The following is a 13,178-nucleotide window of genomic DNA, read 5'->3' as shown; positions in this document are numbered from 1 at the left end:
TTTAGGCAAATATAAACATTCTCATTTGGGAGCTTTTTCTCCCTACCCAAAAAACAATACTTTCCCATTGCTGTCAAGTAGCTTGGTTTGTTATCAATTTAACAAGATCACAACAACAAACAACATTTTCACCACAAAACTCAGGTGAGAGGTTTTTACGCAGGTCATACAAAAAATATTTGTCCCCAAGAAAAGTAATCTGTAAATTATAGATGCAACCCTAAGAAAAAGAATCTTGGTTACAAATCATTCACTTTCAAATACTGATGAAGAAATAAAGAGTGGAGGGATGGGAGGGGGTGGGAGGGGATGGAAGGGGATGGAAGGGGGTGGGAGGGGGTGGGAGGGGGTGGGAAGGGGTGGGAGGGGGTGGGAGGGGTGGGTGGCAGAGGCACTGGCATGGCAGGGAGCACAAAAGGTGTGAAACAAGGAAAACATTTGCCACAGGAAGTACTGGATTCAGTTGATTTTTTAAAAATGAGGTATTATAACAGTGTGCCAGTAAATGCAAAAACAAAACAAAATTATAAACCAAAATACACATTTCCAATGGAAAAATCTCTAAACCTCTTATAGTTTTCTTTATTCAGATTAGATATTTCATATACAGCAGTTAATCTAGAAAAATACATTTTAAAAAATCCTCAGCAGACCATGCTCTCTGTAACAAAACCTTCCAAACCCTGTTTTATTATACAAACCAATCTACAATAGTAATGCAAAAAGAAATTCTCAAATTTAGCAATGTCATTTTCGATCTGACTTCCCTCTAATTTACATATGGGTTTCCACTATTCGTACTGCAGTTAGAATTCTGTAATAAATTTTTTCTAATGTATTCTGTACATATTAAATAATCTAAAAGGTTCCTCTTGTAGTGCATTTACCATTTAGCAAGTCTATTCAGCATTGTTCCAGTACCATTTGCATTACAGTGATTTGCCTGTAAATGTAATTAAAATCTAAAAGTGCACACAGTTAACTTTCTCAAATAACGGCCTATTTCTGGAGGAACCCTAATATTCACGGAGAATTACCAATATCGTGATTAGAAATGAGAGGTTAGAATGTACTCTGAGACTATATAACACAATTATATACATAAGCTAAAGGACAGTGAGTCTTTAGCCTGTATTTACATCAAATAACATTGGTTTCCACAGGATCATACCAAGAACTCAGTATGGCACTAGGTAGATTAGGATTGTTAGCTACAAGTCAGTGTAGCACAGACAGCCCCAAAATACCCTGAACTGGCTTATGCTAAATTAAACTCCAGTATATCACAGTGTTTTAAGTACTGTTAGTATGCTGCTGTGCTACTCCGTAAAGACAGCAAGCCTTCATCAAGGGATCGCATCTGGGTTATAATGGGTCCTAGCAATCAGACTGCCACTGCATGCAGAAACCCCGAAAAAAAACAACACAGGTTTCAAAACAGATATACTTCATTTTGTTTAAAATGCCCAGGAGCGTTTTCAAAATAGGTGATAGTAAGTATTCTTCTATCGAGTGATGAACCTATTGAATCATGAGAAGAAATTCTACGTCATCCAGTTTGAGGAGAAAAAATGTAGTATTCTTACCAAATTATCCAGTGTATATGACTGGTTAGAATCGCAAGTTTTGATTTTTACTGGAATTCAGAGTATGAAATGCAAACATTCAGGATAAAATTAATTCAAACGTACACACAGTTCTATCAACTTGCAACAGAGCAGCAAATATGAGGGCCTATCACACATCTGGACTCTCCCATTCCCTTCCGGTCCCTCAGAAAAGTGCAAAATCAAAGAGTCACTGCTTGGTCCAAACATAAAATACATCAGGTGTAAGGACTTGGAATCTGATGAAATCCGGCTTCTATTCCACAGGTTCTCTTCAGGAAGAGTCAACGTCCGAAGATGGAATTTACCTCGAGAAGAATTAACTCTACAATCTGATTCTGGTAGACGGTATGAACTGCTATGTTGCCAGTCTCCTTCTCTGGCTTTAACAGAGTAGGACCGAACACAATTGCTATACTCTGATACGTCATTCTGTTTTTTTCTCCGTTTTCTATCACTCTAAGAGGAAAAACAAAAATTTTAGTTAAAAGAGAAAATTTTTAAATAGGGGAAATTCTTCAAAAAATATTATAAACAGCTTGCATTTAGAAAAGAGAAATAATGCTCATTTTCCTAAGGTACATATAAACTATTTAACCAAATAGAATTCAGTCTGAATAGCACGTAAAGCTTTCTTTTGCATAAACACAGCTGAAAGGTATACATATTCTCACAAACTTTAAATGTGTGATATTTCAGCTTAGTTTTAAAAATAAGACATAGACTTGAATACCTATTACAATTCAGGTAACAATGATTCCTCCGCTAGGGTGACGGGGAAAATATCATTAGGGCACAGAGATTAAACTTTGAATTTTACTCATTTTATGCTATTTTTTTAAAAAATCTCTCATACTGTGATCACTTATTTTAGTAATCTCGTGTTCTTTCTATCAGAAGTTCCAGAGTGACTATGTAGTAACTCAGACCTAATTACCTTGACTTCAACGTAACTGAATATTCCTCACTTAACCAATCTCATCTTCATCATAATTAACTTTTAGCAACAATTTCTGAACACTTACTACGTGCTAGGCATTATATAAATGCTTCACATATGAAATCTACTTCAGTGTGTTCTTTATACCAAACCGTTTTACCTACGAGGAACTGGGGCTCAGAGAAGTCATCTTTCTCATGTTACAAACAGGCGAGCAGCACAGCGGGGCTCTGAACCTAGGTCTGCGTGGCCCTGGCCCCGGGGGTCCTACACCACATCTCATACCTGTGCACTTCTCCGACCTTCTTTTTCCCCCTAATTATTCCTTCTCTTTTGCGGTGAGACTCTTACCTTTTGAGATGTCTAAACAGTGTCTGCATTGTGTCCTGATTAGGCTTTGGCAACTGTTTGATTAGATCCTTCACAGCAGAGACACGCTGTCTTGGTTCTTGTTCTGAAAAAAGACAATGACTGGAGATTTTGCATGAAACTGAAAGCAGTGACATTATTTTGGAACCTGGTATTTGGTAATACACAGTGACACCTGGTGGTTACATTTAAAATTTCTGGAGTAAAACAATCCTTTGAAAAAACTTGTTTAAAATATCAAGCAGTGTTGTAGCAGCTACAGAGGGTTTTCAACATCTAGGGAAAAAACTGAGTGGAGTTAATTACATACTTACTAATTGCATTAACAAAATCATTAAAATGATTAAATGTAAAGAGAGGTTCTGGTAATTCTCGAAAAAACATTTTCAGTGCTCCAGTGATGACATGAATATCTTCCCATTTACTATCCTTCAAGTCCAATTTCTCATCTGGAAAACAGTAGGAACGGGAAAGTTTCTGAAATTATTTTAAACCAATTCTAACAGTCGTGAGTTATTTATTCTGTATCTAACAATACATGATCTTACCATGATTGACTGTAAACCTCAGCTTCTGGATCACTGCAAGGTTGCCACTAACTCTATAAATCCCATCAACATCCAACCCTAAGAGACAAATAACAATAATTTTATGTTTAAAGTTCTTGTTGGCTTCTTCTAAAGATGCTTTCATGTTTCAGAATTCTTATTTATTAACATTAGCCTAAAATAAAATTACTCTTTTCCTCTAAATGGCTCTTTATAGATGCTTGGCAGTGAGAGAGGGGTGGGGATTCGCTCTGCATCGTCTGGTAAACAGCAACAAGTCTACTTTATCATGCAGACTGTGGATCACCACCTCAAGGGAATCATCTCAAACTTGAAATACTAGCAATTTAAGATAAACTTCAGCAAACACCAGACGATAATTCAAAAAGTAAAGGAAGCCAGTAGATAAAATCAGCCCACCCGTTTCTTGGCACGTCATTTAAGAGTGTAAATGTACATATTAAGGTGCTCTCTGAATCAAAGTGCTTGTCATATTAAGTGCTTGTAATAAACTTAATACAAGCCAGCAACTAAAATAATGGTTCTATAACAACTGATAATTTGATACAGTTATTAATTTCTTTTACATATGAAACAGAATCATTTGAAATTCACACAATGAAGCCCCAAAATTCATATATTCATTAAATGATAATGATGCACACACCTAACATCATCTAATGTGCTACTCATTTAAGTTCTAGTAAAGCCAAGGAGCATGGCGTCTCTATTGTCAGGCTGAGAGTCAGAGACCTGTGACTAGCAGAAATTACATTTTATGCAAGTATTTTAATTACACAAGATATTTTTGATGATATACTGATATAAGTTAATGGGACTGCAGTCAAGATGCTGTTATTTTAAAAGCTAGTATAAATATTATAAACATGTTAAAATTAACCAAAACAGAAATTAGTTTAAGTCTTCAGAAGTACAGGAAATGACATAAAGAGGATTTGTCTATTTGCACACTTTAGAGTTGATTTAGCAGTTTGGGAATGTCATCTCATTTTTATTATAAACAGAAGAAACTTCCCCTTAGTAAGTAAACACTATCTCCTCCTGTCTCTTACACTGCTGGATCATTTCTTAATAAACACAGTTTCACAATCACCACGTCCATTTTAAGCAAATGCCAACAACTCCCAATGGCTTCAAGGAATACCATACGCTGAATCAACCCTAAGTACTGAACATGCAATAGATGACTGCAAAGGCCTTAATTTGAAACAATGCAAAAAAAATGGTTTTTTGCAAAAAAGATGCTTTTCTTGACAACTTATGACTATAAAGAACTTTGGGTTGCAACACTCAAAATCATAAAAATCCTAGAGATTTTGATGGCAAAACAATGGGTGGTGTGCTTAACTTTAAAAAAAATTCATTTTCTTACCATATTGCTCAACATGTTCAATGCACAATTTCACAAATTTTGGCACGGTGCCATTCTCTCTCTGACACAGATTAGCAAGATTGGCTCCAAATACCTGATCTGAAAGAGATTTCAAGAAATGAGTCACCTTGCTAAACTTTAGTTCACAAAATGGCTAAATGATTCACAGTGCAACAGAAGATACCCCTGCATGCAGACACTTTCACCACAACGCACGCCTGTCTGATCTGCACTCGCCTACCTCTTCCGACTCCAAGCTCCAAGAACACCCTTCTTCATTCCTGCCTGGCTCCCTTCTTACCTTCCCCTCCTGTGTGGAGATCAACCTTCCCCCAAATGGAGCTCCTTCTCACCACTCCTGGTCTCAGCTAAAATGCCACCTCCTTTTAAGAACCCTCTGACCATCCTAAGGCAGCCCAATTCCAGTCACTCTCTGTTTTATCACTATGTCAGATTCTTCAGGTAAGTCACCATTATTCTAAATTACCTTGGCTGTCTCTCATCTTTATAGAAGTTGCATGCGGGCAGGGACCCTCTCATTCTTGAATGCCAATAGATAGTTATTCCCAGCACTGAGGCTCAAGTCCACCACTTAGCAAATACTCAAATATTTTTTAAACTATTAAAACATGCCCATCTGGGCTTCCCTGGTGGCGCAGTGGTTGGGAGTCCGCCTGCCGATGCAGGGGACACAGGTTCGTGCCCCGGTCTGAGAGGATCCCACATGCCGCGGAGTGGCTGGGCCTGTGAGCCATGGCCGCTGAGCCTGCGCGTCCGGAGCCTGTGCTCCGCAACGTGAGAGGCCACAGCAGTGAGAGGCCCGCGTACCGCAAAAAAAAAAACAACAAAAAAAAACACATGCCCATCAGATTGGGACTGACATATATACACTAATATGTATAAAATGGATAACTAATAAAAACCTGCTGTATAAAAAAATAAAAAACAAACAAAAAAAAACACATGCCCATCGTGTGCCAACGTCTGATTTCACAAAATATATCAAAGTCCGTTCTAGTAATCTTTCAACCCAACAGTTTTGAAATTCCACATTAGTGCTAAATATTCAGGAAAACAAATACAATACAGTATTTGAAGTGGATGAACAACACCAGAAAGTGGCAAGTTTGCATTTCTCATTGAAAAGGTCTGACGAAGAATGAGCAGCAGTTTCTATCCATTTATTTGTGAGGCTTTTTTGAAGGTTCTAAGCTCAACATGCTAAATTCACGTGCATTATCTGGGGGTGCCTGCTTACCCTTAACTCTTTAAGGCTGCTAATCTGAATCACTTAATTAGCTGAACTCTTCCTAGAAGTTTTAAATAGCTTTTTAATGAAACTCATTTGTGTACTTTAATCCAGATGCTTTGCATAACGGATGTTTCTGCAATGGTGTTTGTTAGAAACCTCATAATCAAAGACAGCTCTAATATATATGGTATAAATTATGTTACCTTTTCCTATAGTTTTATTATGAACAAATGTCTCTGTTTTGAGTCATGTGTTAGAAAATTTTATCTTTGGAATTAAACATGCTTGTAAAAACTAAAGGTATATATATATACAAGTATATGTGATTTTAAAGAATACTTTCCTATTAAGAAAATATTCTGTTAGTACATTATGGTTCTTATACATGAAAATAAAATGTAAAAATTAGTTAGAAAAAAACACTTTATCCTAATTTTAAAATTACCTTAAATGAGAACTGGAGGCAAACAATCAAGAATAAAATTGTACATTATCTTTTCTTTCTACAGCTAGTGATTACTTGAAATTTCTTCTGATCTGTGCATCTCAAAACTAAAAATCTGTCATTCTGAAAATCTGCCACGCCACCCCATCACATCCATGTAGCTCCTCTGGTACAGGGTTTCTAAAAAACTAATTTGGTATTTATGTCTGTTTGATGCTTTAGTTAAAATAAACTCTTCATGTGCATTAAAAAATCAATTTTAATTACTCAAATGTATTTTAATCACTGAATCTGATAACTTCATGAATAAAGAATGAGACATTTTTACTGTTTGGAAAATTTTCAGCTTTTAATGTAAAATGTCTTATTTCCGATTTAGGCCAAAGTTCATTATGATAAACATCACTTCTACCTACCTTTAATATAACCTTTTTCACGAACAGCTTGCAAAGTGGGGCGTCGTGTAAGAAATTTCTTTAAGTTTTTCTTGGTTTTTTTCTGTTCTGAAGAATCTATGCTAGATACTTTCGTGGCTTAAGACAGATAGATATTAAGCATTTTATAAAATAAAGGCTTTTTTGATGAAAAGTTTTCCACCTAGTACTCAAAACATATTAATCTCATATATAAAAAATCACAGTATATAAATTCAGTTTTTCTAACTTTAATACGGTTTAAGAGTAACACATGAAGAATCAAAAACTAACACAATTTCAAAGTGACAAACCAAATGAAACATTTCATTTTTATCACTAAACACTGACCGCAAACTGTGCCTTCTTTAGTATATGTGCCAAGACATTTGTAAGTCATTCTAATTTATATTCATTATTTCACAAATGATATAGTCTTGGACTCTCCATCAGGTTTAGACGGTAAAATGACCAGCAAAAAATAAAGTAACCAACCCATAAAACATAAACAAAATCCCTACCCTTCCCCATACTCACTGAACCAGGAGTCAGGGGATATATATGTATAAACATCCATCACAACTATTTGTACTTCAAGCTAAGACCCATCATAATTATCTCTACTCCGAGCTAAGGATGGGACCACCTGGATTTCCACATTGCCTGCAGACCTGATTTATCTTTGGGTTACAATAATAAAAATTCAGAAAGTAAATTTCTTGAAAATAACCATACTTGAAGAAAGTTGAGAGCACATACAATATATTAGTAAAGAATTAAAACAATAAAAGTTTCATGGTTTACACTATTATACAGTGACAGTGTCAGTACTAGGCCTAAACTTCATAAGAATGTGGGAGAAAAAAAGGAGAACTGATTTTCTAATCATTCAGTTAATGTGAAGACCAAAAATTTCTCAGTTAAATGTGGATTTGTTAAAATAGATTTAAGCAGGTTCAAGTCACGGGTAATGGCCTATTTAAAGCACATAATTCACAAGAGGCCTGTGTTAGAAAATGCAATCCTTGGGACTTCCCTGGCGGTCCCGTGGTTAGGACTCCCGTGCTTCCACTGCAGGGGGCACGGGTTCCATCTAAGATGCCTCATGCGGCATGGAGTGGCCAAAAAAAAGGAAAGAAAAGAAAATGAAATCCTTACAACTGCTGGCGTTTCTCTGGTCCTGTAACATAATATGTGGTCTGGAGATTAAATGCACAGACATATCCCAGTCTAGAGGCGGCTGCCTGGCATCCAATAGGGAACTATGGTACATATCCCATAACTTGTGACTTCTTAATGTCTAAGGGTCTATCTAGAATCTTAAACAGTAATTATATATTTTCCAATCAATAAAGTTCAGCTTCCTAGAGGCCTCAACACAAGCGCATTCTGTTGTGCGCATTTTTTCTCTTGAAAGGGTATCATAATATCTTAAAATTAATATGATTCCATCGGGGTGCATACGATTAGGCTGAAAAGTGATGATGAGTTGGGCTTCCCTGGTGGCGCAGTGGTTGGGACTCCGCCTGCCGATGCAGGGGACGCGGGTTCGTGCCCCGGTCTGGGAAGATCCCACATGCCACGGAGCGGCTGGGCCCGTGAGCCGTGGCCACTGAGGCTGTGCGTCCGGAGCCTGTGCTCCGCAACGGGAGAGGCCACAACAGTGAGAGGCCCGAGTACCACAAAAAAAAAAAAAAATGATTATGAGTTAACGAGGAGAGAGAACCACTGAGACTGCAACTCCTGAATCTTAGAAGTCTTGCAACACTGGAGAGTCCACTCAGCTTTCATATATTTACTCTAAACCTTTGCTAAGAGAATAAGCTCACTCAAACCACTAGCAACACCGGGAAAGAAAACTTACAACGCGATTTCTTCAGATCCTTATGGTCCTTTTCTTTATCGTGCTTTTCTATTCCTGGTGAATCTGGTACGTCCTCCTCAATCGCTTCATCGGGTTCTACTGTCTGTTGGTTAGAGATTTTCCAAACACATATTACTTTTGCTATTACTTTAGATGTAATTCTCAGAATGATCAGTAGTCGACTCTTCCAAATGATTTTAGGGAACCAATTAGTATATACGATATATGATTTAGATATTTGATAAATCTTTAAAAATACTCTTCCCCCTACCCCCAATGATGGCATTAACAGAATTTCGATAAAGAAAAAATTACTGATAATTCACAAGGATAATGCGCTTGTACTGATGGTGATGCTATCTTGCCTCGTTTTGATCAAGTGACAAGTAATAACAGTTAAAAGGCTGGGCTATATAATCTGTGGTGACAGAACAGGATGATGGTACATTGTTGATGATAGGACAGATAAAGCTAACTAGCAATGGTACCTTAACTGCTTCACACCAACAATCTTTTAAAATTGCACTTTGTGTCAACAGTTAATTGACATCACTCATTACTCACAGACCTACAGATATCAGGAATTGAAAGAAATCCTAGAACTCATTTACAGCCTAACTACGGTCATTTTTACAAGTTAAAAAGCAAACTGAATTCTCAAAGCTAAAAACACTGCTCTGCCTTTTACTCTGAGGTCCTCTCTCCACCCAGAGTTTATTTTTGTGCACAGTGTAAGGAAAGGCCCCAATTCTTCTCAGACATCCAGCTGACCCAGCACGTGCTCTACCTGGCACAGAGTGTCCAAAGGTACGTGGGTCTGTCTCCAGGCTCTTTATTCTGTTCCACAGGTCTGTATATCTATCCCATTATGGACACACAGCTTTATAAGGTCCTGACATATGCTACAGCAAGTCTTCTTCAAAGGTGTCTTGCATATTCTTAGCCCTTTGCATTTCTATATGAATTTTAGAATAAGTTTGTCAAGTTCCCCCAGAAAACCTACTGGGATTTTGAATGAGATTCAAAAATCTCAAACCTACAAATTTATAAGCCATTTGGAAGAATATTATATCTTTACATAATTGAATTTTTTAATCTATGGACATACTTCTCATTTAAGTTTCTGTCAATGTCTCTTAATAAAGTTTTGTAATCTTGCCCATCTCTTTGCCCTCAGTATCTTTTGCCACTTTGTAAACAGTACACATTTAAAATTTTTAGAGTCAATTATATGTTCCTCTCTTTTCAGTTGGCTTATTCCCTGAACCCTTAGGCCTTAATTTAAAAAGCCACTTTCTCTGCAAGGCCTCCCTTGATCCCCACACTACATTAGCCCCTACTTAATCGGAGTTTTTATAGTTCATTATATGAACTGTTCAGTTGTCTGTCCTCAGTAACCTTCTGTCTTTGATTGTAAGCTCCATGCATTAGGTGCAGCATCCGGTTGCACGCTGCTATACCCCAGTGCGCAAGGCACTCACATGTGTGTGAGATGGACGCGGCCACCCTTGCTTTCAAGGGGTAGCGAGCACATTACAGTGACTAGACCTGCAAGTCCGTACTGGGTAGAGGAGAAGGTACATTTGAAAAGACTGGGCTCAGGTTGCTGAATTCTAATAGGAGTCACGTAAGGTTTCTGTGCAGGGGAGGATTATAAAAGTGACATCAGGAAGTTTCATACAGTAGTGGCATTAACAATGCATTGGTGGGGGATGAGATGAAATAAGGAAAACTGTTTAGGAGGTTACTCTTAATATCAACATTTAAAGGCCTGCCCATGGTTTCAGGAATAAATGGAAAGAAAGGGACAAGGTTCAGAAATATCACACAGTATTACAAACTGCAAAGGAAGAATTCACATCTAGATTGGTAAATAATTTGCTAGAAGAGGTAAAAGTTGGAGGCGGAAGAGTTAAAGAATACTCAGATTCCAAATCTGGGTGATTTGAACTGGGTGAATCATAAAATTTTGGAGCTTAAAAGGATACTTGGAGACAATCCAGTGCAATCTCTCTATTTTTTTTAAGTAGAAAAACTGAGACTCACAGGAGGAGAACACCTTGATACAATCACAAACCTTATTAATAATGAAGCGTCACCTATAAAGTCTCTGAAAGACATCTCCATCTCCACTAAAGCCAGTGATTCCCAAGCTTTTTCTGTCTCCATTTAGTTTAAAACCTGTATTACATACTCCCGTAAGTATTCACTTTCATTTCACTTCTGTCACTGATAGATGATCCTTAATCAGGAACCACGTCCCCATATGGTGAGGGGGTAAGAGTGCAGTCTAAGAAAGTACAGCTTCTAGTTGTTTATTACTGCTCTTACAAACACAGCTTCAGAATATAAACGCGAGGTTCTTTTTGGTTGTAATACACATGAGAAGAAATTTTCCAGGAACATGAGGGTACTCTGAGTAGAAAGGTCACTAGGAAAGAAAAAGTACGAACGACAAGACGACAGCTTCATGCATCTCACCATTTTGCTCAGGATCTGTTTCCACCAAATAGGATGATTTCCAAAGCATTCACTCCACGAATAAATACTACATACTAGGCACAGTTAGACCATCCCTACCTCCTGAGCTATTTTCTTTTTGAACCAATGCCTCATGTGAAAGTTATGTGAAATCTACTGGTGGCAAAATCCTATAAATGCCAATGTTAAATCACTCATCAGCCCCTGGGAATTGCTAAACTAATCACTGTCTTTCCTACCTCTTTCAAAATATGTATTTTTTAAAAGTATTTTTTAAATATAAATTGGAAACTAGATATATAATAACCAGTTAGAAAGCCAAAAAACAAAACAAGAGAAGCAGCTCTAAAGTTAAAAAAAACATTTACCTGAGTCAAACACATACCTGATTACCGATAGTGCTACTAAGAACTTTAAACCACTCATTGATAACAGCATCATTATCAGACTGAATCAGCAGTTCTGTCCCTTGACGGGTTTTCAGCTTTAGAGATAAGAAGGAAAAAAAAAAAAAGCATGGTTAGTGCTTTCAATGAAGTAAATAAATACATTTAATCCAAAGTCTACAAAACCACCAGAAGATTGGATGCCATATATCATATTAATAGTGGAAAGGTTACAGTACTCCACAGTGATGGAATTATCTTTTATTTTAGTATAAAAGAATACCAGCTGGATAATTTTATAAAACATGACGTTTTTCTCAGAGTAAATTCTCAATGAAAATCTAATAATTTAGGATCCCAAACTCCGTCACACAAACAACATAAAACTTGCTGGAATCTAGAATACTTTATCACTGAAAAATAAGTTCAAGTACCTACGCTGCGCATTTTAAATGAGAATTGAAACATAATTTGTTAAGAAATAAAATCTATAATATTTTAACATAACTTTGAGAATTTCTCTCTCTGGTTAAAAAAATATATATAGAAAGAGAATATACAAGAGTTAGACTTTCAATATTGACTATTTAATAGGAAATTATACATCACAAGCCTTCTGGACAGAAACATCACTAAATTGTAAAATCATGAACTCACTAAAGTAAGGACATGATATATGATTCTACATGAATGCAATAACCCATTTATGTATGATCTCCTGGGTTCAAAGTTTCTCACACCTGACTGAGGAAGAATTTTGAGGTATTTATAGAAATCATTCCTTCTATTTTCTGTTTGCTAAGTGTCTGATTTTCTTTTTTCCTAGAGGAACATATGGCAATGTTTCCCAAACAACATTCTGAGATATATTCCTCAAACAGCTCCTGAAGTAATGTTTTAAAAGGCATTCCTCAAAAAAATAAAGAACTCATTATGTGATGTTAATTTGGGAAGTGCTAGATTGAAAAGAGCTAAACAAGACTCCATCCTTCAAGACTTCTCAGAGTTTTGCTATTCCAGGGTGCACCGTGACTTCCTAACAGAGGAATAAAATATATACTTTTTCCCAAATTTATTTGACCATGGGACCTTCTTCATTCTGGAATGAAACAAGGCTACCTCAGGTAACAGTGACTTCCTTTCCTGCATTTCTTCTAGAAAGTGGGCCAAGATACTCTGTTAGAGGGTCTCACTTTGTAAAAGTAAGGAAAAGCATGCAGTCTCTTTGCTTGCAAAGAAAATTTTTTTAATAATCTAGCGGGGGAATAATTTACAGATGAGGAAAACTCCAGGTACATGAGAACAAGCGCTACATTAAAAGCATAGAGCAGCAGCATCTGTGCTGTGGTAATGTTTCTTGTGGGTCTTGGAAGAGAGGGAACATTCGACAAGGAGAGACTAGCAACCGTTGGTATTAAAGGCAGATCCATCAGGAGCGAAAACCATCAAGACAGGAAAACCCGGGTTCCACTTGGGAAAT

The 13,178-nt window shown here is 37.0% G+C and overlaps 1 protein-coding gene across 4 annotated transcripts in view; it reads right to left on the bottom strand.

Annotated features, from left to right (window-relative positions):
* Positions 1-410: 410 nt before the first annotated feature.
* ARHGAP12 (Rho GTPase activating protein 12) overlaps positions 411-13,178 on the bottom strand; it is a 109,630-nt gene continuing 96,862 nt past the window's right edge. For 3 of the 4 annotated variants that reach the window (XM_082845827.1, XM_082845828.1, XM_082845829.1), the window contains 8 exons: positions 11,698-11,796; positions 8,832-8,934; positions 6,971-7,087; positions 4,858-4,956; positions 3,465-3,542; positions 3,231-3,365; positions 2,899-3,001; positions 412-2,066 (listed from right to left, as the gene is read on the bottom strand). In XM_082845827.1, coding sequence (XP_082701953.1) covers positions 1,892-2,066; positions 2,899-3,001; positions 3,231-3,365; positions 3,465-3,542; positions 4,858-4,956; positions 6,971-7,087; positions 8,832-8,934; positions 11,698-11,796 — 909 coding nt within the window. In that variant the 3' untranslated portion in view covers positions 412-1,891. Of the gene's footprint in view, positions 2,067-2,898; positions 3,002-3,230; positions 3,366-3,464; positions 3,543-4,857; positions 4,957-6,970; positions 7,088-8,831; positions 8,935-11,697; positions 11,797-13,178 lie in introns of all 4 variants that reach the window. The other variant, XM_082845830.1, reaches the window with a different exon arrangement.

The sequence above is a fragment of the Leucopleurus acutus genome (genome assembly GCF_964270905.1).
Source record: "Leucopleurus acutus genome assembly, chromosome: 1".
Lineage (NCBI taxonomy): Eukaryota > Metazoa > Chordata > Mammalia > Artiodactyla > Delphinidae > Leucopleurus > Leucopleurus acutus.
This window is presented reverse-complemented; position numbering and strand designations above follow the sequence as displayed.